The sequence below is a fragment of the Pongo abelii genome, chromosome 1 (genome assembly GCF_028885655.2).
Source record: "Pongo abelii isolate AG06213 chromosome 1, NHGRI_mPonAbe1-v2.0_pri, whole genome shotgun sequence".
NCBI lineage: Eukaryota > Metazoa > Chordata > Mammalia > Primates > Hominidae > Pongo > Pongo abelii.
The window spans coordinates 7,976,835-8,000,804 of record NC_071985.2 but is presented as its reverse complement, the minus strand read 5'-3'; the positions used below and the strand labels follow the sequence as shown (position 1 = coordinate 8,000,804).

Genomic DNA, 23,970 nt, shown 5'->3' with positions numbered 1-23,970 from the left:
TTACAATGAAGCTCTGATGTCACCATCTCCAAGAAAAGCCTCTGACCCCGGGAACCTGAGTGAAATTCCACACACTCCTGCAGCCCTCTGGGTTTACCTCTATTGTGGAAATTATCTCACTTTCTTGATTTGTCTCTCTCCTCCCTAGACTGTGATCCCCTCGAGGACAGACAGCATGGCTTAATTCTCTGTATCGCTAGGCCTGACAAAACACTCACACACAGTAGGCTCCTGAGGCATGTTTAATTTATTATTAACACATAGGATTCTACAGATCCTGAGGTACAGCAGACTTCAGATACCCACTTCAAAGAAAACAAGGGAGTAATGCCTAGGTTCTTGTTCCTATGATTTACACTGTGAATAAAATAATTTCAGAGAAGTTCCTTTATTCACTTGAACAATATTTAAAGGGCAAAAATAATTAACAAAAGGTCTTTTTAAAAATTCAAATAATTTACATTTGTTGATAAAGCTATACAATCACAAAAGTGACCATAGGAATGCAAATATTCCTTCTAAAAAGTATAATTATTATTCACCCATCTAACAAATATTAATGAACCCCTCTGGTGTTAGATGCTCTTTATGGTACAGGGGTTAGCAGAGTGAAGCTTCCTGTAGTTTACACTATCATCTGGAAGGTGATTAATCAAATACTACTTACTGTTCATGAGTTTATAATTATAAAATGGAGGGAAATACTCTGAAAGAGAAGAGTGTGGTTTTATAAAACCATATAAGAGGCTGGGTGCGGTGGCTCAAGCCTGTAACCCCAGCACTTTGGGAGGCCAAGGTGGGCAGATCACTTGAGGTGAGAGTTTGAGATCAGCCCGGGCAACATGGCAAAACCCTGTCTCTACTAAAACTACAAAAATTAGCTGGGTGTGGTGGCACATGCCTGTAATCCCAGCTACTTGGGAGGCTGAGGCAGGAGAATCGCTTGAACCTGGGAGGCAGAAGTTGCAGTGAGCTGAGATCGTGCGACTGCACTCCAGCCTGGGCCACAGAGCAAGACTCCATCTCTCTCTCTCTCTCTCTCTCTCTCTCTATATATATATATATATATATATAAACTCTCTCTCTATATATATATATAAACTGGCTTAGACCTAAGGTGAGTGGGTCTCAACTGGGCATAGCAGAAAAGGAGGGAAAGCATTTTAGATGGAGGAAAAAGCAGAGCAGGGATAAGTCTCCATGACCAGAGTGGCCATGGAAAAGTCACCTCTACCGCTAGAATCAAGAGAGCGAGAGAGGAAGTGATACCATATGAGGTCTGAGAGGCAGGGAGGGACTGATCCAGGTTGCTGCTTAAGGGTGAAGAGAATCAGAACATGCCACCAAAAAACATACCATTTTGGCATATTGATTATTCTGAGGTAAAGGCAATTGAGAAACAGAAAGTGCATGAAGGGCTCTCCACCTTTCCCTTTTCTGCCTAAAAGTAGGACATAGGTAAACGTACCCTTGCCAAACCCCAAAACCCAGAGACTAAAATGAAACACAGTCAGAGCCCAGAAATCATATTCTAACCATGAACACCCCAACAATTACCCCTGATTGACGTAATTTTCCTAAAAATCTTAAGACCCTCCAACTAAATTAATCTTCCATTTTGTATAACAAATATAACTAAACTTCTACCCTAATACTAATACCTTCAGCATATCCCTCTGAAAATGTGTATATGTTTCTCCTGTTAATCTGTCTTTTGTTATCTTAATTAGTAAGAACCATAAATAGACCATAAGAGAGAACAGGAGCACTTTGGGAGGCCGAGGCGGGTGGATCACGAGGTCAGGAAATGGAGACCATCCTGGCTAACACAGTGAAACCCCGTCTCTACTAAAAATACAAAAAATTAGCCAGGCATGGTGGCGGGTGCCTGTAGTCCCAGCTACTTGGGAGGCTGAGAATGGCATGAACCCGGGAGGTGGAGCTTGCAGCGAGCTGAGATTGAGCCACTGCACTCCAGCCTGGGCGACAGAGCAAGGCTGAGACTCCGTCTCAAGGGAAAAAAAAGAGAGAAGAGGAAAAGTTTTTTTCTTCCATAGGGATCTTGTTTGGAATTTTGGTCTCAATCCTAAAATCAAAGATGGATTTTAATTGGACAGATTTGCAATTTGAAAATAGCAGTGTGGCTGCCCTTTGGAGAAAGACAGGATGAGGTGCAGAGTGAATGCGGAGACTAGTTAGGAATCAATGAGATAGTTCAGGTAAGCGGAGATAATATTTTGCAGTAGAGAAATATAAGCATATATGGTCCAAGCTAAGCTGACAGCACTTGTGGATGGAACAGATATGAGAAGAGGGGGATACGAAGAGTCAAGGCGACCCCAGAATTTCCGGTATGTGCAATTTTTACTGAGGCAGAAACCAGGGAAGGGGCTGAGGGTAAGACAATGACTCTCATCTTGGACATCTGCAGTCTGAGACTTCTTTGACATACCCAAACGAAAATACTGTATACACAGTTGAATTTACTGGAATTCAGAGAAAAGGTCTGAATTAGAAACATACATTTAGAAATACTTAATTTAAGCCATGAGACGGATGGCATTGCCTTGAGAAAAAAAAAGTAGAGTGAGATTTCCATTGATGTGTTGCTATTTCAATTACCTTGTAAATAGTCTAGTTTATTATTATCTTATCCTATTAATTGTTCTTCCACTCTTTCTCCTTCACTGGGTTCTCTGAATTATAGAATTTATGCAGAAAGCAAACTTGGAGATCATCAGATATAATCTCCAAATTTTACAAGTGAAAAAACTGTAGTGGGTTACTCAGGGTCACAGTGCTCCTCAGAGGTAAAACGAAGACAAAAGCTCAGGTGTTTTTGATGAGTACCCCATAGGACTACATCTGGAACAGGAGCATGTTGGGAGATGAATGTTAAGAGTCCCAGGTACCCGGAATCCTACCGATTCTGACATGTGTGTGCTTGTCATAATGAAACAACACAGGACATCATGTGAAGGACAACTAACATGGGGTTACCCATGAGGTGGTGAGAAACAGAATGGGATTTTGCCTCGGACCCACTGTGGTTTACATAGTAGTAAACTGTTCAAAATGGGGCCAAAAGCTTGAACTCTCTGACCCTCTATTTCCTTCTCTAGGAAATGGAGAAGAGCAATAATTACCTTGAAGTGTTGAAAGGAATAAAACTAATGTATTTAAAGCCACTAACCATATAGTAGGTTTCCAAATTACTAACTAATATTTTCCTCCAAAGTAAAGAAAAAAAAATAGATGTCATCAAAATAATAAAGCCGGCCAGGCACAGTGGCTCATGCCTGTAATCTTAGCACTTTGGGAGGCCGAGGCGGGCGGATCACGAGGTTGGGAGATCGAGACCATCCTGGCTAACACAGTGAAACCCCGTCTCTACTAAAAATACAAAAAATTAGCTGGGCGTGGTGGCAGGTGCCTGTGGTCCCAGCTACTCGGGAGGCTGAGGCAGGAGAATGGCGTGAACCAGGGAGGCGGAGCTTGCAGTGAGCTGAGATCTCACCACTGCACTCCAGCCTGGACGACAGAGCAAGACTCTGTCTCAAAAATAAATAAATAAATAAGCTGGCCGGACACAATGGCTTGCATCTGTAATCTTAACACTTTGGGAGGAAGAGACGTGAGGATCTCTTGAGCCCAGGAGTTTGAGACTAGCCTGGGTAACACAGTGAGACCCTATCACTACAAAAAAATTTAAAAAATTAGCCGGATGTGGTGGTGCATGCCTGTAGTCCCATCTACTCGGGAGGTTGAGGCAGGAAGATTGCTTGAGCCCGGGAATTTAAGGCTGGAGTGAGCCATGACTGTGCCAGTGTGCTCCAGCTTGAATGACAGAGTGAGACTCTGCCTCAAACAAACAAACCAAAAACCAACTTTGTTATTTAAAAAAATCTCAGGGACTCATTGAAATTATTTGGAAACATTAAAATATTCTTTAAAATATTAAAAAAGCAATTATTCCAGTCATCAGGATTTAAAGCCTATTTACTATATAATGCACCTAAAATTTATAAAGCACCCATGACTATGAATCAAAACATCTATATCCAAATAGTACTTGATATTATTATAATGTAATATATTTTCTAGAATAGAGCACACAAGAAACCACGTGCTATTTCAATATCTTGTTAAGCAACTGAAAACCTGTGTTGTCAGTTTTAATTCATTCAAATATGCCTGTAGCCAAGGTAAATGGTACAGTTTAAAACAGTATCACAAATGAAGCAACTGTCTTACAAATGTAAAATTAATCATTTCCTCTTTTATTCATAAACTTTCATGCTTCATCTGGATTTGGATCTCTATTCTTCTAAAATTTAGAATTTTAAGTACAAAGGATTTTTAGCTGGTATGAGTGTTAATAGTTTGCTTTACCAAAGATTTTCAGATGAGAGAATGAATAAACATTATAAGTTACAGGATATGAATTCCAGGGAAAGAGCTATCACGCAAGAATAAGACTTATGGATTTCATTTACAGAAAATCTTCAGCAAAATCTACAAATATATTTTTAGCTATATAGTTATTTTTTCAATATGAAGACATAATGGTGTTAACAGTGACTGAGCACTTTTATGAAACGCTCATGGAATAATATTTGAACTTCATCTTTTATTTTCTATTGTGGTAGAGCACTTGTTCAAAGCCAAGATGTATCCCCACTTGAATGGGGCAGATTCCGGGCAAAACCACTCCTTACCACAAAGCAGACACTTCTCAGATGCCTCTTCAGGATTTATTCCTTACCTGCCTTCAAAATATGACTTGAAGCAATTTACAATATAGCCCCCCAACAAACTTAAAAGAACAATAAAAGATAGAAAAAAAACAATTAGAAGACAAAGAAAGGTAGATATGTCAGTGATGAATCACATGAGAAAAAGAAAGAATGGAACATTAAATTTAGTAGTGAACTTGGCAGCTACAGAAAAAAGGAAAAGGAAAATACAGGTTATACATTATGTTTTTAAAAAGGAAAAAGTCAAGTTCATCTTCAAAGACACAATTTTTTAGTAGTTTATTATAAAATACATTTATTTTATTGTTTTTTTATTAGAAACTTAGAGAACATGAAGGAAATGTCTTTTAGTATAATTTTGCAGAAATCACAAAATAAGATACAAATAATCATCTATCTGCCTGCTCTAAAGGCTTTGATACTATTATACTCAAACTTCTTAAAGGTATTTTTTTTTTGTAGTTAAGGACAGACAATTCAAGTTCTTTGTTGAAGATGAGATTACAAAGTGATAGCCTTTAAACAGTTCTGTTCCTACACCTGACTTTTTTAGCCTCTGCTAAAGGAACTTACCTTGGTTCCTCATACAAGTTAGTTACACATTTATTGCTAATGTATATGTCATCTATTTCCCCAGCAATGGTAAAATACTAGCCCACAAAACCCGGTATAGTTACTGGAACATAGTGAGTATTTGATCAATGTTCATTGCATTGAATTAAAAATATAAAGAAAAACGTAGTTAGCATGCATCTAAGACCAGCAGACACAAATCCTATATTTTTAAAATCAGCTTAAAAATACATATTTCTATAATCTGAGCTTAATATTTAATCAAGGGAAAAAAGAAATAAAATAAAGTAAAATAAAAACAAAAATTATAGATTCCCTGGTTCCATCTCAGCACTAATGAATTAGAATATCTGTGGTTTGCATTTGAAATCTGCATTCCTAAGACCCTCTCCAGAGAATTCGTTGCAGCCATACTCCAGAGTGGCATTTCATCAATCCCAAATATTCTCCTTTTATAACATTTTTTATGTATACTCCTTTTTTTTTTTTTTTGCAACCATAAGTACTTTGTGTCCAATACATGTGCTATGGGGGATGACTCCTAGGTATAATTAGAAGAAATATTGAGATGGGAAAAGTTTAAACTAGAAAAGGGAAGTTGAAGTCGAAAACATAGTGAAACAAAAGGTAGATGTTTTACTGTGGAGGATTGAAGGAGATGAAGAAATCAGAAGGAAGTTTGTGCAGATTGCAGGACTGTGCCTGAGGACAGGGGCAAGAGCTGCAAAGCTACCAGTAACCCAGTACTCTCTGCCTCATCTTTTCTGCTTCTCCTTCCTTACATGTTTCACTGTTCTCAACTGCAGACAGGCTTCCTTTGCTGCTCTCTGCACAGGGGCATTACCCAGCTCCTAGGTTACATTGCCTCAGTGCCAGACACACACAAACACACAGAGTCACACACACACTTCACCAAAGTTCTGGGAATCTCAACAGAATCCCAGGGGAGAGAGCTATTAGCCAAGTTCTATAGTGTACATACACCACTGATCTCATTCCCTGAGCCTGAGTCACCAGGTCACATACGACCTTTGCAGCTGCCTGAGCTATCTCTGCAGCTGAGAAGGCACTTCTGGAGAAAAAGGCAATGCTGTGATTGGATCTACTCAAGGACATTTCTCATCTCAGAGTTCAAGGAACCGACATAGAGGAATTATCCAAAGATACTGTCCTATGGTCTTGGGACTATGGAAACCAGGAGGTTGAAATCAACAACTCTAAAACCGAAAAAAAAAAAAAAAAAAAAAAAAAACAAAGAAAAGTCTTAGATGTTTCACTGGACAAAATGCATTTAGCAGGAAAAACAAAAACAAAACACAAACCCTATTATTAGGTAGATTATATTTGTCATAGCATTCTTTGACATGATCTGGGTCTGGATTGCAGATGTTGCAGGGGGAATTGGATTATAGCATCACTTTCTCAACACAGCTGTTTTCACTTGAGGTGGATATGGGCATTACTTGGCCACCATGACCTATGTTTTCCTTTGAAGCATGGGAGTTGTCTGGTGGAGTTGGGTAGTGTTCATTCTCCCACAAAGCTGTTGACAGCTATCAATCTTACGGGCAACAGAGACTTTCAGCTTGGGAGTAAAGGAAGGAGAAAGAACTAGATCATTCTTCCTAACTGCTTTCTCCTTCCCCAAGTAAAATTTTTTTAAAAAAGTCATTAGATAGACTGGGGTGGCCTTGATTGAGGCCAGACTGCAGAGATGATTAGAGCCCTTCAAAGAAAAAGATCGGCACAAGCAAGGTGGCCACTGATCCTAGAGCTCTCAATAAAACAAGCAAGCTCCCCGGAGCTGCCCAGCTTCTCTGGGTGCATTTTAAGGCAATATGTCTTAAACTTTAGTGCACAAATTGAGGTTATAATTTAGTACATCTGGGGGTGGGTCCAGATACTATATTTTCTTTTAAAATTAACAAATAATAATTATACATATTCATGGGATACGTAGTGATGTTTTGATACAAATAATGTATGATGGCTGGGCTCATGCCTATAATCTCAGCATTTTGGGAGGCCAAGGCAGGAAGATCACTGGAGCCCAGGAATTTGAGACTAGCCTTGGCAACATGGTGAGATCTTGTCTCTACCAAAAAAAAAAAAAAAAAATTAAAAATCAACCAGGCATGGTGGCACGTGCCTGTGGTCCCAGCTACTTGGGATGCTGAGGCAGGAGGATCGCTTGAGCTCAGAAGGGTGAGGCTGCCATGTTTGCACCATTGCACTCCAGCCTGGGTGACAGAGCAAGACTGTCTCAAAAAACAAAACAAAACAAGAAACAAATAATGTATGGTGACAAATAATGAAAAGTGAGAAATGATAAACATTTATCCTTTTTGAGTAATTAACATATCCATTATCTTAAATATTTATCAATTCTTTCTGTCAGGACGGCTCAATGTCCTCCTAGCTATTTGAAGCTACACAATATATTACTGTTAACTATAGTCACTCTACAGTGGCATAGAACACTGGAACTATGTGGCTGTAATTTTGCATTCCTTAACACATCTCTCCCTGTAAGTTTCCAAGTGATTCTGATACTGACGGTCCATGGAAGTAATGAGGCTTTAAGGAGCACAAATTGGTAACTTGAGAAAGTTAGGTTTACAACATTTGAGATCCTTCCTTCCGTGTGGAACAGTCCATAGCAAAGATGGACTCTAGTCCGCAACAACTGCACTACCCTCCTTTCACATATGGCAGGACTCCATCACAATGGTTTCTGGTTCTAACAAGGGCCATAAAGTCAGCGGATTCCTTGTTTCATTAGAAGCTCTGCAGTAGACCATGAAACACGCTCAGGAAGAGAAGGGGGAAGCTGAAAGAGCTGGGAAAGCCAGCAGTCGGTTGCGAGTTGGGCCACAAAAGAACAGAGGAATTAACAATCCTCACAGATTATAAGAAAAATCTGGGGAGGGATATTAACTAGAAAAGACTGAAAACTTCTAGCAAAGTGAATGGAGTTGAGAATATTACAATTTGGGAATATTAATATGAAGAAGCTGATAAGTGCTAGACATAATACTAGATATACCAATTAAATCCATGACGAAGCATCTAATTGAACCTACGAGGCAGAGCGCGCCTGCAAAGTTTCCAGGGAACATAAAATGATTACTTGGACTTAATTACATTAATGCGAAAAATGTCATTGATATTCTCTTTATTTAATAGCTACCACTGTTATTTTACAGCAGTGAACACTAAAACAATTATCAGAGATTCCCAGGTTAATTCTCAATCTATATGTCCAATCTTATTTTTCAATTAAAATCTTAATGTTGTCAACCAAGAATTCTTCCAACAGCTTGCTGTTGAGATATTTGCTATCTGAAGAACTCAATCAAAAATTTTAGACTCCACTAGAGTTGAGATCACAAAATTGCAGCCAAACTTAATCAGATGAGCAAAGGTTTTTTGTTTAGCCCATGTATTTTCATAATTCCTGAATTAGAATGCCTCTAAGCAGGTCATACACAGTTGCACTGACCACAATTCCCAGTGCAGGATGACAACGTAGTGCATTTATCTGCCTGAATTCTAAAGGAGATAAGTTCATCCTTTTCATTAGCTCATCTATATATATATGAGTAACATTTTTATATGTGTGTTTAGATGTGGAGTTAACTCTGAATCCTTGACCAAATGGAGCTTAAGGTTTAGCTAGGGATATAAGACATAGGCAAAATAACTCTTAAGACAAAGTGGAGCATATAGGAGATGCAAAAACCAAGGTCTTTGAGAGCACAGAGACAAAAGGTTCAGGAGAGTTTTCACCAATGAGCTCTCTGAACTGACTACTGAAGAAGGGATGGAATTTAACAGTCAGAATGGCCTGTAAGTGGGACGGTGAGGAGAAGAGAAATGGAGTGAAGCCACAGATGTAAAAAGTACAAGGCATCATTAAGAAAAAGCAAGAATCTAGAACAAAGTGGGCATAAGAGGGAGTAACAGGGAAAAAAGAAGACACATTTTGTTAGAGCAAAATGTCATTCCACAGTAGCTGTCCTCAGCTCCAAGCTCCCTCTCTTCTCTCTGAGAGCAACACAGATCTCAAACCCCAATGCGGAGGCCTGCTTCCCTGTTATTCCTGTCCTCATCTCTACCCTCTTCCCAGGCTTGACAGCTTCCTGATCATGAATCTTCTCTTGATCCTGGTCATGAGGAAGCAGCCTGCAACCCTTGTACAGGAATCCCATGAAGCACCCTTCCCACCCACACTCAGCATCAGCCACCTTCTTCTCCCTCCTCGCTGCTGAGGCTTCAGGCTGTCTGATCTTACCTCTTCCCTAAGCTGTGCTAGGCCATGCCCCAGCACATCCCAGGCCCCAAAACTGGCACTTTCACTGCCTCCTGGAGTCAGAGCACAGATGCTTAGCTTATTACTCTTCCTTGTGTCTTGCGTTTCTCCAGTCATTGCCAATCAAACCCGCGGGGGTTCCTCATTTTGGATAATGATTCTTTTATCTCTCAGTCTCCCCATTTTAAAATAAACCAACAACAACAAAAAAATGAAATCCATTGGGCTATGTCTTTTACTCTGCATGCCTAGTTATTCACTAAACCCGCACGCTCTTTCCTCTCTATTCCTTCAGCCCTTGGATATCAGGACCTGGGCACCCAAACCTGTTCCTGCAAGAGCCTTACCCTTGTCACAGTGCTATTGCCCTTACTGAATGCCAATTTATCCTGAGCACTTTCATCACAATATCCTCTGCCAAAAATTTTAAATGTCTCCATATTTCCCCTTTTATCAGAATTAGATTCTTTGGCTAGCTTTCACAGACCCTCATAACCTGACCCAAGTTCTCTACAGTTTGGTCACTGTCGAGTTTGGTGAGCACAGCTGGTGGTGACAGCAGTCTTGAGCGAGTATGGCTCTTCCTCATCTTTCAAACAGCTCACCACTGCTCTGTAGAAACCCTTTCCTGACTTCCCATCAGTCAGGAAAAAGAAATCATTGATTTTTTTCACCCTCCTAATTTCCATATACAATCTTCATAACATTGTTTTTATATGTCTTTATTTATTTTAATATTGTTTTACTTCACATTTGTTCATTCTGTCTTTACAAACTAACCTAGAGCAGGGTCGTGATTTTTGGTGTTTTGTTTTACTATCATTTCAAGTGTTTCACATGATAAACATGCCACAGGCATTTTATAAGTAGTTACTGAATAATAGATTAGAGAGAGAGTTTCAATAGTGAACAGCTGGAATCGGTTTTAAAGAGTTATCTAAGAGGTACAGGAGAAAATAGAACTGTGCTCCATGCAGACTTACCAGAGAAGACGCTAGGTATCTTGGAAAGAAAGCTTTTGACCGTACGAATAGGAATTCCATTTTTTTCATCTTGCATCCGTGCTATGACGTCTTCCATCTAAACAACAATAATAACATAATTAAAACCTTTATGAAGTTGAACTTTTTTGAAAAAAAAATCGCTCTCATAACAATTTTGTATTCCAGTTTTGCCCAACTAAGAACAATGCCGTATTCTTGCCTTTCTAGTTTTTGCCACATTAATAGTTTAAATTCTGTTAAAAAGAGATGGAGGAAACAGCAAGAAAAACAGCCATGTTAGGGTCCATTAAGCTACCAATAGGAATTTTGTGGTTTGAATATTGCATTTCTCCTGACTTCATGTACCTGGTTATAAAGGTTAAGATCAAAGAGTGTTTATTTCACAAGGTTTTAGAAACCATTGTCATAGCACATTCATGCTTCATTAATGTTACCTCTACTGAAATCAGTGCAAAAGCAAGTAGAGCCTTAAAAGCATCTGCTTGAATTGCTTCTTCAAGCAAGAGAATTGCTGTGATTTTGTTTTACAATAAAGTTCTAAAACCTGCCTAGAAATCCAGGACTGATTGCCAACTACTATTACATCTCTTGCCCGGGTACTTACTGAAGTGTGTTATGAAACAAATACACACACATACACACTCTCATGCACACACACTCATGCATGTGCACATACACTCCACACATGCACATGTACACACACACATATATGCACACAAGAACACATACACGTGCATGTACACACACATGCACACACACACATATATATAGAATAAAATGAATGTAACACCACAGCCTTCTGCCCGTTTACTAGATTCCCCTTTATCTTTGTTTCAATCTCATTAGTACACTCTCTTTTACTTTTACAAATTGCTGGTAATTCTAAAGGGCTGTGCTTCACAAAGTCAATGTGGAATTTAGTTTCGAAGAACATTCATTCATTCAAATCATAGCCACAGACTTTACTCATGTGCTTCTAAACCTGGGAGATGCAGAGACACACAAACATACCCAAGTGGTAGTATGGGACTTAAAATCCATTCATCCATTTACTCATTCCACAACCACTTATCACTAACTCTAGACCAGATATATGACTGGGCACCGTGGATATGAAAATGCATATAATACAGTTCCTACCCTCAAAAAATTCAGTCAATAGTGACAACCAAGGTGAAATCTGAGTAAAGTATGTAGTTTAGCTAATAGTGTTGTACTAATGTTAATTTCTTGTTTTGATAATTATGCCATGGCTATATAAGATATTAACATTAAGGGAAGCTGAGTAAAGGGTGTATGGGAATTCTGTTATCTTTTCTTTTTTTCTGTAAGCCTAAAATTATTTCAAAGTAAACAGTTTAAAAAAAAACACAGTCTAAACTTTATATTAATGAATTATCAAATTTCCATTGGCTGGGCGTGGTGGCTCATGCCTGTAATCCCAGCACTTTGGGAGGCCGAGGCGGGCGGATCATGAGGTCAGGAGATCGAGACCATCCTGGCTAACACGGTGAAACCCCATCTCTACTAAAAGTACAAAAAATTAGTTGGGCACGATGGCAGGCGCCTGTAGTCCCAGCTACTCGGGAGGCTGAGGCAGGAGAATGGCATGAACCCAGGAGGCGGAGCTTGCAGTGAGCCTAGATAGCGCCACTGCACTCCGGCCTGGGCGAAAGATTGAGACTCCATCTCAAAAAAAAAAAAAAAAAAAAATTTCCATCAACACAGCTTTAGAATGGTTTTCAGCTAAGAAATCTAATGTGCTTGGTATCAACGAATGTATTACTATGTTGTAATCACACTATGAACAGATGTATTACTATGACAAATAACTGGAGATGTGGAAAGAATGGGTTTTAATGAAACACAGGTTTGTATTTGACTCTTAGCTTTTCTAATTATTATCTATGTTCTTTGAGTAAGTTAAATAACCTCTCTAAGGCTCAGTTTTCTGATCCATAAAATGGTGATAATAATACTTGTAATAATTTCTTCATAGCGTTCTTCATGGGATTGCATTGGGCCTAGGGTGGGGTAAAGTATTTTAAGGGCAAATGATACAACATATATAAAGCCTGGTACATATATAGAACAACAAATATTAGACCAAATGTCCATGCACACCCATGATATCTGGGGATGCTTATTCTCCATCTTCATGTTTCTTTCCATGTGGAAGGAGCACCGTTACCCTAATCCCCTTGCCTGTCTCTGCCCCCTAATTTACTCCAGGGGAGCTGAGCTGACTTATCAGATAGAAGAGCTGGGAATGAGAAACTGGCCTGCAGGGCCCATTCTTTTTCTCTCGGCTAGAAGCCCACATCTAACTCTGCTGATGTAGAGATGCCTGCCCTAGTGGGTGAGCAAGTCTATTCAGGATTGTGTTTCAGGATTTACAGTGACTTGTGCACAAACATTCTTCCATAATACCTTTATCAGCAATCAGGGTGACGTTGTGACCCCTATGTGCCTGTCTTTATGGTTATGGTTCTCAGTTGGCTCAGAATTCAAGTATAAAAAGAACATGAGGCTGGGTGTGGTGGCTCACACCTGTAATCCCAGCACTTCGGGAGACCAAGGCAGGCGGATCACCTGAGGTCAAGAGTTCCAGACCAGCCTGGCCAACATGGCGCAACCCTGTCTCTACTAAAAATACAAAAATTAGCTGGGCATGGTGGCAGGCGCCTTTAATCCCAGCTACTCGGGAGGCTGAGGCAGGAGAATCACCTGAACTCCAGAGGCAGAGCTTGCAGTGAGCCGAGATGGTACCACTGCACTCCAGCCTGGGAGGCAGTGAGACTTCATCACAAAAACAAAAAAAAAAACTAAAAGAAAAAAATGCTTTTATCAGGCCTGTAAAAGACCCCAACAATAACCAAATACCAAATACCCCACTTCTTTTGTAATAAAGATCTGTAATAAAGATCTCTAAGTATAGAAACATGAAAATAGATATACTCTCATGACTTTTTATTTTGTTACTATTTGTTCATGATTGACCTGCCACGATGTTCAGAAATGCAGAATAAGCTGCTTTGTCCTGCCTCATATCAGCCTCTAAACCCTTGTATTATCTGCTTAATGGTTTAAAGCAGGCTGGATTAGAGGGACATAGAAACCTCTCTGACTCACACTTTCATCTCAGTACCTAGAGGTGTGGAAACAGTCACCTCTGCTTCGGGCTGAATTAAGGTGCGTAGCTATGAGTGGCAGTGTTTTCTTTGTACAGTCTCATCCCCTCTCAGTTCATGGGATCCCAAAGGAGTGAGAATAGGAGGCTGGAGAGTAAAAGTGACTTCTGTGGTTGTATTTCAAAATATTCCATTTTTCTGAGTCATAATTTCCACAAGAGAACAATATTTTAACTCCAAGTAAAAATAGGATTGGTGTTCTAGACTGAAAACGTGAACATGTACATGCATTCAGCTGTTTTTTTTTTTTATCCAGACACAATTTATCCATGTTTTTATGTTTTTATCCAGACATAATTTATCCATGAACCTTCCCATGGCCTAGAATGAGACAAAAACAAACAAAAGAAAACAACAACAACAACAACAAAATAAAAAAACAAAGACATGCGAAAAAAAAAAAACCTGCTTTCTAAAAACTAAAATCAATTAAAAAAGAAAAAGAAAATTCTAGCACTCAAATGACTGAAGGGACCACCTCTTGGCTAAGGGGACCCCAGGGAAACCCTGGAAGCTAAGTTCATGGCCATGATGGGATGGGGGGTGGGACACACCTCGTTGTACCCCTTCCTCACTAACCACTATTAGGCTTTCTTCCCTAAGGGGCAAACAGAAACTGACCCTTTTGAAAGGCTCCACATTGATAATGTTGATTAATGACTTATCTTCCCGGTACAGAACAAAGCTAAAATGAGATTAGTCATTCCTCCACTCCTCCCTGGGATGTCTGCTCCCTCCGTTCCCTTTTTCTTCAAATATTCACCTTATCTTACGTAAAATGTAAACTTAAAGGGCACTAATTAAAGTCTCGCAAGTATGTAATCATTCCTCTCACTGTTGCCTCCTCTTTTTTAAGGAAAATGTATAAATACTAAACCTCCTAAGAACCTCTTTGGGAAAAACAGCCAAACAGGCATCTGTAACTTGTCCTCAAGCTGGCTCAACAAGCTTCAATGATTGAGATTTATGTCTCAATCACTCATTTTGGTTGTCACAGTCACCAAGGCCACATAAAAAAAACACATGCATCTTATCTGTTGACGTTTCCTCAAGCATTCACTCAGAGTCTATTAATTTTTATTTTAAGCATGAGTTGAACATGCTTGATGGTCTGTTTTCTCACTATTAGCAACAGCAATTGGATGAGAAGAAAAATGCTAAAAGCAAGCAAAAAAAAAAAAAACAGAGCAAGTTAGACAGTAAGAGGTATGAGGGATAGTAAAAAGCAACTCCAATAAATATGAAAATATTTGCGGCAATTTAGTCTAAGGCCAAAAGACTCAGGTACCTCAAGTATCCCATATATATATGTATGTGTGTGTGTATATATGTATGTGTATATATATATATATATACTTACACACATGTATATATATGCATGTGCATATATGTGTGTGTATACACATATATACATGCATATATTCATTAAAATGCCATTGAGTTGTGTGTTTTCACTTCCATAAGCCTGTTTCTGAGGATGAGGAAACTGGGCATGGGAGAAGAGAACACTAGACGATGGACATGGACAGGAGAGTTGGCATGCCTTGGGTCACTGAGGATTTTTCTGAAGGCTATTTTCTTTACTCTTAAGAAGTTCAAAGCAGATGATCTGTAAGATTTCTCCTAGCTACAAAATGACTGAAGTCTGGAAATAATCATCAGCATTCAGAAGGAGGTAAGTTTCCACACTAGGTCAAAGAGCCAATTCCCTGTTACAGACAAATAGATGAAGCTATTAAATTAAATAAAGCCAGGCCAGGCTCGGTGGCTCACGCCAGTAATCTCAGCACTTTGGGAGGCCAACGCAGGAGGATGACTTGAGCTCAGGAGTTTGAGACCAGCTTGGGCAACATGGCAAAACTCCATCTCTTGAAAAAAAATACGAAAATGAACTGGGCGTGGTGGCAAGCACCTGTGATCCCAGCTACTCAGGAGGCTGAAGCGAGAGGATCTCTTGAGCCCGGGCGGTCAAGGCTGCAGTGAGCTGTGGTCCTGCCACTGCACTCCAGCTTGGGCTACAGAATGAGACTCTGTCTCAAAAATAAATAAAATAAAATAATAAATCAAACAAGACCTTATACAACTGTATTTGCTTCCAATTGTCAGCACATTTTAGTTTCAATGCAAGTCGTAGTTATTAAAAGCCTGCATTTAGGCCCGTTAGACCTGAGTTTGAATCCTGACTGTACTACTTACGAGCTATCTAAACAGGTGAGTTAATTTAACACTCAAAGATTCGGTTATCTCATCTGTAAAATGGAGATAATCATAAATTGTACACATCTTATCAAGGGTGAGAATTAGTGAAACAATGCTAATTAAATGCTTACTATGATGCCACCACCAACACCATCATCATCATCATCATCAACATAATTTTCTTCCTTCATCATTGTACTAGGAAGATACGGACTCTTTTTCTTTTATAATTCAGCCGGCAAAGATGCTGCAGTTAAGTGCAAATACTTATCAGATGCAATAAATTGTCAAGCAATAAGTAGTCAGAGCTGCTTATACATAAGCTCTGTCTTTGATTTCTTGTAAAAAACTGAGTTCATGTTGGCCCCTGCAAGACAGGAGATTTGATTTGAAGAAATGTCAGGGGAAATATTTGTGCATATAAGCAAAGGCTATGTAAGCTATGAAAAAATCATATTTAGAAGGGGAAATGAGATTGCATTCACTTTAAACAAAATGAAAATGTCTTTGCTCTCATCTTTTCTTGACAAATTTGCCTCTTGAAGTTATTTAGAAGATTAAAAATTGAATTAAATTGAGTGCTGTTTGCAAGACTTAATTTTTTAATGCAAATTGATTCACTATGTGTGATAAAAGTAAAAGTTAAACAACTGTATTTTGCAAAGTAATTTTCAGAATATGTATTGCTGAACTCACTCAAAACTTTTTTTGCTTCTATTACAGAACCCTCCATGTTTCATTAACTAGTAAAACTATCTGTTTTCCCTTAGATGTAAACTCTGGAGGAAAAAATTCTTACCTTACTCATCTTTGCATTCTTAATATATAAAGTGCCTGGTCCATAATGGAGGCTCACTTTAAAAAGAGGAGAGGGGATTGATGTATTTTTGTTTAAGGCATATGTTTGCTTTTTCTGAGAGCCTCAAAACAAAAGTGGAAGTTAATTTAAGATTTGGTCTTGAGATGTTTGATATGTTTTTTTCTTTGTATGTAACTTTTGTGAAAAAATACATTATCAGCGTCAGAAATAGTGACACAGAGTAGCTCAACGTAGTGCAGGTTAAAACACTCTTTTCTCTCTTATTTTTTGCACAGAGATTCTTCAGCTTACTTGTTAGAGGAATTTCTTCCTTTAATGCAACAGAGTAAATCAGTGGCTGTTGATGAGGCTGTCTTCTTGCTTGTAGATGTGACACTCAAGTTCATTGCCATGTGTAAGCCCTCAAGATGAAAGGCACTATTGAACTTCAACACCCTGCTCTTTTCCCAGGAATTCATAATTAGCATTTCCTTTGGAATAGTTTAGATGTCACTTCAAGCTTGTGATGTATTTCAAAAAGGCTCAGGTTAAACAGTCCCCACCCAAACACTTGGCGGAATGAAAGAAGGAGCATATTATGCAGGTCCATCTTCTTTGAAGAGAGTTACTAATTATTCAAGAGGGGCTGCCAGACAGGGCTCCCACATATTGATGAAAACAAAATCACTGCCTTGAAACCTTTCCAGTTCTCTAATGTTCTAAACAATTATGGGAGTTTAATTAAATTAACTTGCAGCTATATTTGCCGGAACTTTACCACAATATCATTATTATTGATTTCATTAAGCCAATCGCTTTATAGAGACACCATGACTGTAGGCAAAACATTTGTATGAAGTAAAGCTAAAACGTTTTGTACTCTGTAATTCTGAAAAAGAAATGAATCAATCAAAATTTCAAAAGAAGTTTTCCAACTCTGCCTTACAACCACCATTAAGCACAGGCATTTGGAGATATAAATGGGAGACTAAATGGGCAGATTGAATGGCTTTTTTCTATGTGCACATACTTTCAAATTATGGTGTGTACTGTCATTTTAAGTGCTAGCTATGAAAATGGGAGAAATGATCACTAAAGTGCTTCTTGGATTTCTTGGGCAATTAGGTGGTGGCAGGTTTTCATAATTTAAATCCGCCTATAATTCTTTTTACTTCAGAAAGCCTTTCGAATGCAGAAAATCATTTACACTTCTGAATTCATCAGTGAAAACAGAGAAAGTGGAGTCAGTCTCTAATGAAAGTTAAATTAAGAATAATGAGATTAAAATTTGCAACACAAACTGTTTTCTGCTGTAATAATTCAATTAAAGCTGCTTCTATTTGATATGATTTTTCCCCATGTTATAGTTGATTGCAGTCAGTATCTTAACTCAGAATTAATTACTCTTTTCATATTAAAAAACTGCCATTTTCATGAATAATTGACTAAAAATAGAAACTAGTAAAATCTTATTGCATGTAAATCTGTCCTAGTTTATCTTAAATATAGATTTATTTATTTAAAAAACAGTAACTCAGTGAGGCGTGGTGGCTCACGCCTATAATCCCAGCACTTGCGAAGCCGAGGCCAACGGATCACCTGAGGTCTGGAGTTTGAGACCTGCCTGGCCAACATAGCGAAATTCTGTCTCTACTAAAAATACAAAAAAATTAGTCAGGTGTGGTGGCGGGTGCCTGTAGTCCCAGCTAATCAGGAGGCTGAGGCAGGAGAATCCCTTGAACCTGGGAGGCGGAGGTTGCAGTGAGCCGAGATCGCGCAACTGAACTCCAGCCTGGGTGACAGAGTGAGACTCCGTCTCCCAAAAAAAAAACAAAACAAACAAACAAAAAAAACACCACCACCACCACACACACACACACACACACACACACACACACACACACACACACACACGCAAACACACACACACACACACACACAAGAAAACAACTCATTTGAAAGCTTAGAAGCTTAGAAATTTTATCCTTTTGTGATTTTGCAGAAATAAAGTAGAGGTATTTTTTTCTAATTTATAGACGTTTCTGCTTTTTTTTTTTTTTAATAAAGCATTTCTGTCATTCATCTCAAGGAATATAACCTCTACTGAAAATAAATAAACAGATAAATAAACAACTATGCTCACTGTGTTTGTTGGGATTACTTGGGTTGACAGAATCCCAAATTCAATTGTCATGAACAAAGAACTGTGTTGTAAGTACTGTGGGATGTTTTCTGGAACTCGAAGATGGGCACATGAGTGGGTCTCATAACCAGCCTGCCTTTAGGGCATGCTTACTGCCCCCTCCACTCTGCCTCTTGTGGTGATCCCACTTTTTCTTCTCGGTCCAGAGTCCTCTCTTAGTTCTTCAATGCACATAACAGCAAAAATGGCTGCCCTTACTGCTTGAGCTTTACAGTTTGTAAAATTAAATAATTCAAATTTAAAGCTGTTGGAACTTTAAATTATTTGAGCTTTGAGAAAAATGTGACTATATGGCCTGAGTCACATAGCATGCAGCTGCAACTCCTGCGTCTCCGATTACAGATTACAGTATGTTACTCTTGTGCTGTAGAGGATTAGGAAAGGCTGAAAGTTGCCATAAATAAGAGTCCATTACCCCTCCTTATAAAATGTCGAATCAGTCTTCCTTGGAATGTAGTAAACTATAACCAGTCAAACTCCTGTAACATAATCTAAGAACTGGTCTTGCATGAAAAATGTTGCAACTCTGTTGCATTTCTCTGTCTCTACCTATATAAGTGAAACCTTACCTCCACACTTGGATGCACTAACCCCATTCTTTTGGAGTCTGTGTTACCCAGGTAGTGACAGCCTCAAACTTTGTGCTTAAATAAATTCTACACTTAATCATATTTTCTGAATCTCATTATTTAATGCTGACAAGTTTACATGAACTCAAGGAGAAATTCCTCCTCTAATTTCCATACCTGAATTTTGGGGCAAAAACTTTGATTTATAACACTGGAGGTGGGAGTTGGAAGGGGTGCTGGGCAGAGAAACTAAAGGCATTCGTTGTCACCTTATTCAATATGAAAACCCATTGAACAATACATGGATAGAGTTATACAGCAGAAACAAAGTGTAAGAAAAGCAGTCTCAAAAAAATAAGAGTGGGTGGTTGCTGAATAATGAGAAAGAGCCCAAGGGCCAGGTGCGGTGGCTCACACCTGTAATCCCAGCACTTTGGGAGGCTGAGGCAGGTGGATCACGAGGTCAGGAGCTCGAGACCAGCTTGGCCAACACAGTGAAAGCCCGTCTCTACTAAAAATACAAAAATTAGCTGGGCGTAGTGGCGCGTGCCTGTAATCCCAGCTACTCGGGAGGCTGAGGCAGAAGAATCGCTTGAACCCGGGAGGCAGAGGCTGTAGTGAGCCGAGAACACACCACTGTACTCCAGCCAGGGCAACAGAGCGAGACTCCGTCTCAAAAAAAAAAAAAAAAAAAAAAAAAGCGCCAAAGAAAGACAAAAATTGACGCAGAAAAAGAAAAGAACGTTGGACAGACAAGCCAAACAACTGAATGAGATTTCACAGCTATGAAAGACAGAAAGACAGAAGCAGCATGACCAAATAGGCCACCTGGTTAACTACATTGTACTCTTCGGCCATGGTAAGTATTTGCCCCAAGGTAGAAAACGCCAACGGTGCTAAATGTGTGTGACAGAGCAACTTAGGTTTCCAGATTTCTTTTTTGTTCCTAGGAGGTATCACATCTTTAACTCTCAAAAGGAGCCTCATGGCTATTTTTTTATTGCAGTCAAAGTTCAAATAGGAGAGTTGTCAATGTCCCCTGAACTATTTGGGAAAGGCTTCATGGGAAAAGTCAGATTAAGCTGATCCTAGAGGGTAGGCAGGATAGACAGCTATAAAGGAAAGGAGGAGGCAGAGCACATGAATACTTTAATCAATTGCTTCATCTTCGGCGTCAAGATGGAATGAATAAGACTCCTGCACAGAATAATGAATTCTGTCAGAATCCTTCTCCTTCTGCCTCTCCAACTTGACAATTTTAACCTTTCTGGAAGGTGTCACTGTAGTCATTCTCAAACACAATTCCACCTTTGCTATCAACTTACTTCACATACTGCCTGCTTGAAATTCTCTCTTATATGAACTCCTTACCTCCTGATCCCACTTGAGCTCACATCAGTTCGCTCAAGTAGCAAACCCCAGAATTAACTTGGGAACAAGTTTAAATATTTCATCTCTTGTTTAAAACTTTCATTGGCCTGACAACCCCATGAATTTTCTGTAAGCGAAATGACCACTCAAATTTGTCCACGATATGACGCCCAACTGTCATTCTAGCGTTATAACTTGCTTCCCACATGCTCAGCAATTGCTCCTGCCTGCCTCACCTTCTCACATACTCTTCCTCATGCCAGTTGCGCCCTTCCCTTTTCCATCTGTGCCTGTGGAAATTCAGTTATACTTCTAGGATCATTCCAAATTGTAATTTCCTACTGATGTCTGTCTTTATCCCTCCCCTCACGTCTCTCATCCCAACTGGATATGATCATAGTCCCTGTTAAACTACATGAGATCTTTATTTTTAGTTTAAATTTTTTTTACCCTACCTTACTTTACATGACTCATATATAAGTTACTTATTAACATAAATATCATTCTCTTTAGATTATAAAGGCTTTGGTAATTTGCATTAGTTTTGCTATCTGTGGCATGGTCCTTGAGGAATTATCATCCCCCATTTTTTACTTTACATACTTCTTTGCTGTGTTTGTATGTTCACCAACAGGATGTATGACTTTTATAATTAATATTATTTTCTATTTGAAATAATTAAGAATTCCAGCCGGGCGTGGTGGCTCACACTTGTAATCCCAGCACTTTGGGAAGCTGAGGCAGGTGGATCGCCTTAGGTCAGGAGTTTGAGACCAGCCTGACGAACATGGTGAAACCCTCTCTCTACTAAAAATACAAAAATTAGCCAGGCTTAATGTTGGGTGCCTGTAATCCAGCTACTCAGGAGACTGAGGCAGGAGAATCGCTTGAACCCGGGAGGCAGAGGTTGCAGTGAGCCAAGATCATGCCACTGCACTCCAGTCTGGGCAACAAGAGCTAAACTCCATCTCAAAAAAATAATAATAATAATAATTAAGAATTCCCACTTTAATAGTATTAAAATATTAAACGTTAAGTTCTTTATTCAAATGTCTGTTGTAACACATTTGAGGGTTAAATATCGCCAGCTGCTCTTTATAGTATACTCCCTGTAAACATTCTGTATAATTGCTATTAACGTTCAACAACTAAACTAGTCTACCCCCAAATTATCTCTTTTTTACAATCTTTTAAATTCAGAGTTAATGAACGAAATTGTTTACATTCCCTTTTTTCTTAGTCACATCTCCAATGACCCTAGAAGTCCGAATCAATAGTCTTATCATCAACCCCCTTTCAGATGGAGAGACCACAGTTCCTGATAGATGAAAGGCTTCTCTTGGGACTTTTTTTAATTGACGCAGGTGCTTGATTTCAGACAAGCCCTTCTATTCTAGCTTCTGGAATCAACTTGAAATTCAGCAACCTCTATGTGTAACAAAAATGGACCAATCATTCCTCTAAAAAATAAATGAACAATGATATTTAGCAAACTAAATACCTAAAGACAGCCATTGATTTGGATGAGTGAAAAAGGCAGAGAACACAGAAGATACCTGGGATTTAGCTAATCTCTGAGATTCTGGCAGGAAGGACATAAAAAAAGTCAAAGGGCTCTTGGCTGAGTTTGCCATTTTATTTTATTATTTCATTTTTATTTTATTTTATTTTATTATTGAGACAGGGTCTCACTCACTCACTTTTTTTTTTTTTTTTTTTTTTTTGAGACAGAGTCTCATTCTGTTGTCCAGGCTGGAGTATGATGGTGCGATCTTGGCTCACTGCAGCCTCCACCTCCCAGGTTCAAGTGATTCTCCTGTCTCAGCCTCTCGAATAGCTGGGATTACAAGCGCCCGCCATCATGCCCAGCTAATTTTTGTATTTTTAGTAGAGATGGGGTTTCACCATGTTATCCAGGCTGGTCTCAAATTCCTGACCTCAAGTGATCCACCTGCCCCAGCCTCCCAAAGCTCTGGGATTATAGGAGTGAGCCACCACACTTGGCCAAGCTTGCCATTTTAAAACATTCTTACTAAAGGAAAGGGGTCTCACAATAACTCCACGGAGTACAACAGATTTAAAATAGCTTTGGAACATAGGAATTACTCTAATGTTTCAATTATTTGATTTAAATCCCAGCTTCTCTTTGTAGCCATTTATGTCTTTGTTGTTTATGAAGTCATACAAATATTATGGAAGCCACTTAAGTTTCCCAGCTTCTTGGGTAATAAATTCTGTATGTAAATTATCTGCTAGTTGAATTCATATCTAGTTCCTATTATTTAATTCTTGCCTCATTCAAGCTCAAAAGAAGCCCCACCATTTTACAGTATGAGAATTTAGTGACTAACACCTTGTTTATCCTATTCATGGTACTCGTACATCCATAAATGTTGATCCGCACTATCTCATCCTCCTTTTCGTGAGCAACAGACCCAGTCATTCTCATAGTTCTGTATGGAGCACATCCTTCTACAATTGTCTGCCCCACTTGATATTTGTAAGGGAAACCTGGCCGAGGCCAGGTACCATGGTTCACGCTGTAATCTCAGTGCTTTGGAAAGCTGAGGCAGAAGGATTGCTTGAGGCCAGGAGTTTGAGACCAGCCTGGACAACATAACAAGACTCCCCCCTCTACAAGTAAAAAAAAAATGAAAAGACAAGTGTAAAAACAACCCAGTCTATTGATGGCCACTGGGCATCACAGACCCGTTTCCAGATACCTGTGTTACAGATATTCTCCCTCCAACACCTTCACACAACTCCAGGACTGATGGTGGGAAGAACAGCCTTATGCATGCTTACTTCCATCCTAATCCTACACTGCAAACCAAGAAATAAGACTGAACATGCACTATGGACTAAAAGCATCTCTGTTATTCCCATAAACTGATTGAAAACAATAAACGTACCCATTGTTGAAAATAAGGCTCTGTCATCACGTGTTCAGTGATGCAGAGCCTAGAACATTTCAGAGTATCATGTAGGTGAT

The 23,970-nt window shown here is 39.1% G+C and overlaps 1 protein-coding gene across 6 annotated transcripts in view; it reads right to left on the bottom strand.

The window, feature by feature from the left end:
* Positions 1–23,970, bottom strand: part of RGS7 (regulator of G protein signaling 7) — a 610,179-nt gene that overhangs the window by 327,321 nt on the left and 258,888 nt on the right. For all 6 annotated transcript variants that reach the window (XM_024235701.3, XM_054560931.2, XM_054560953.2 and 3 more), the window contains exon 3: positions 10,626–10,722. In XM_024235701.3, coding sequence (XP_024091469.1) covers positions 10,626–10,722 — 97 coding nt within the window. The remainder of the gene's footprint in view (positions 1–10,625; positions 10,723–23,970) is intronic.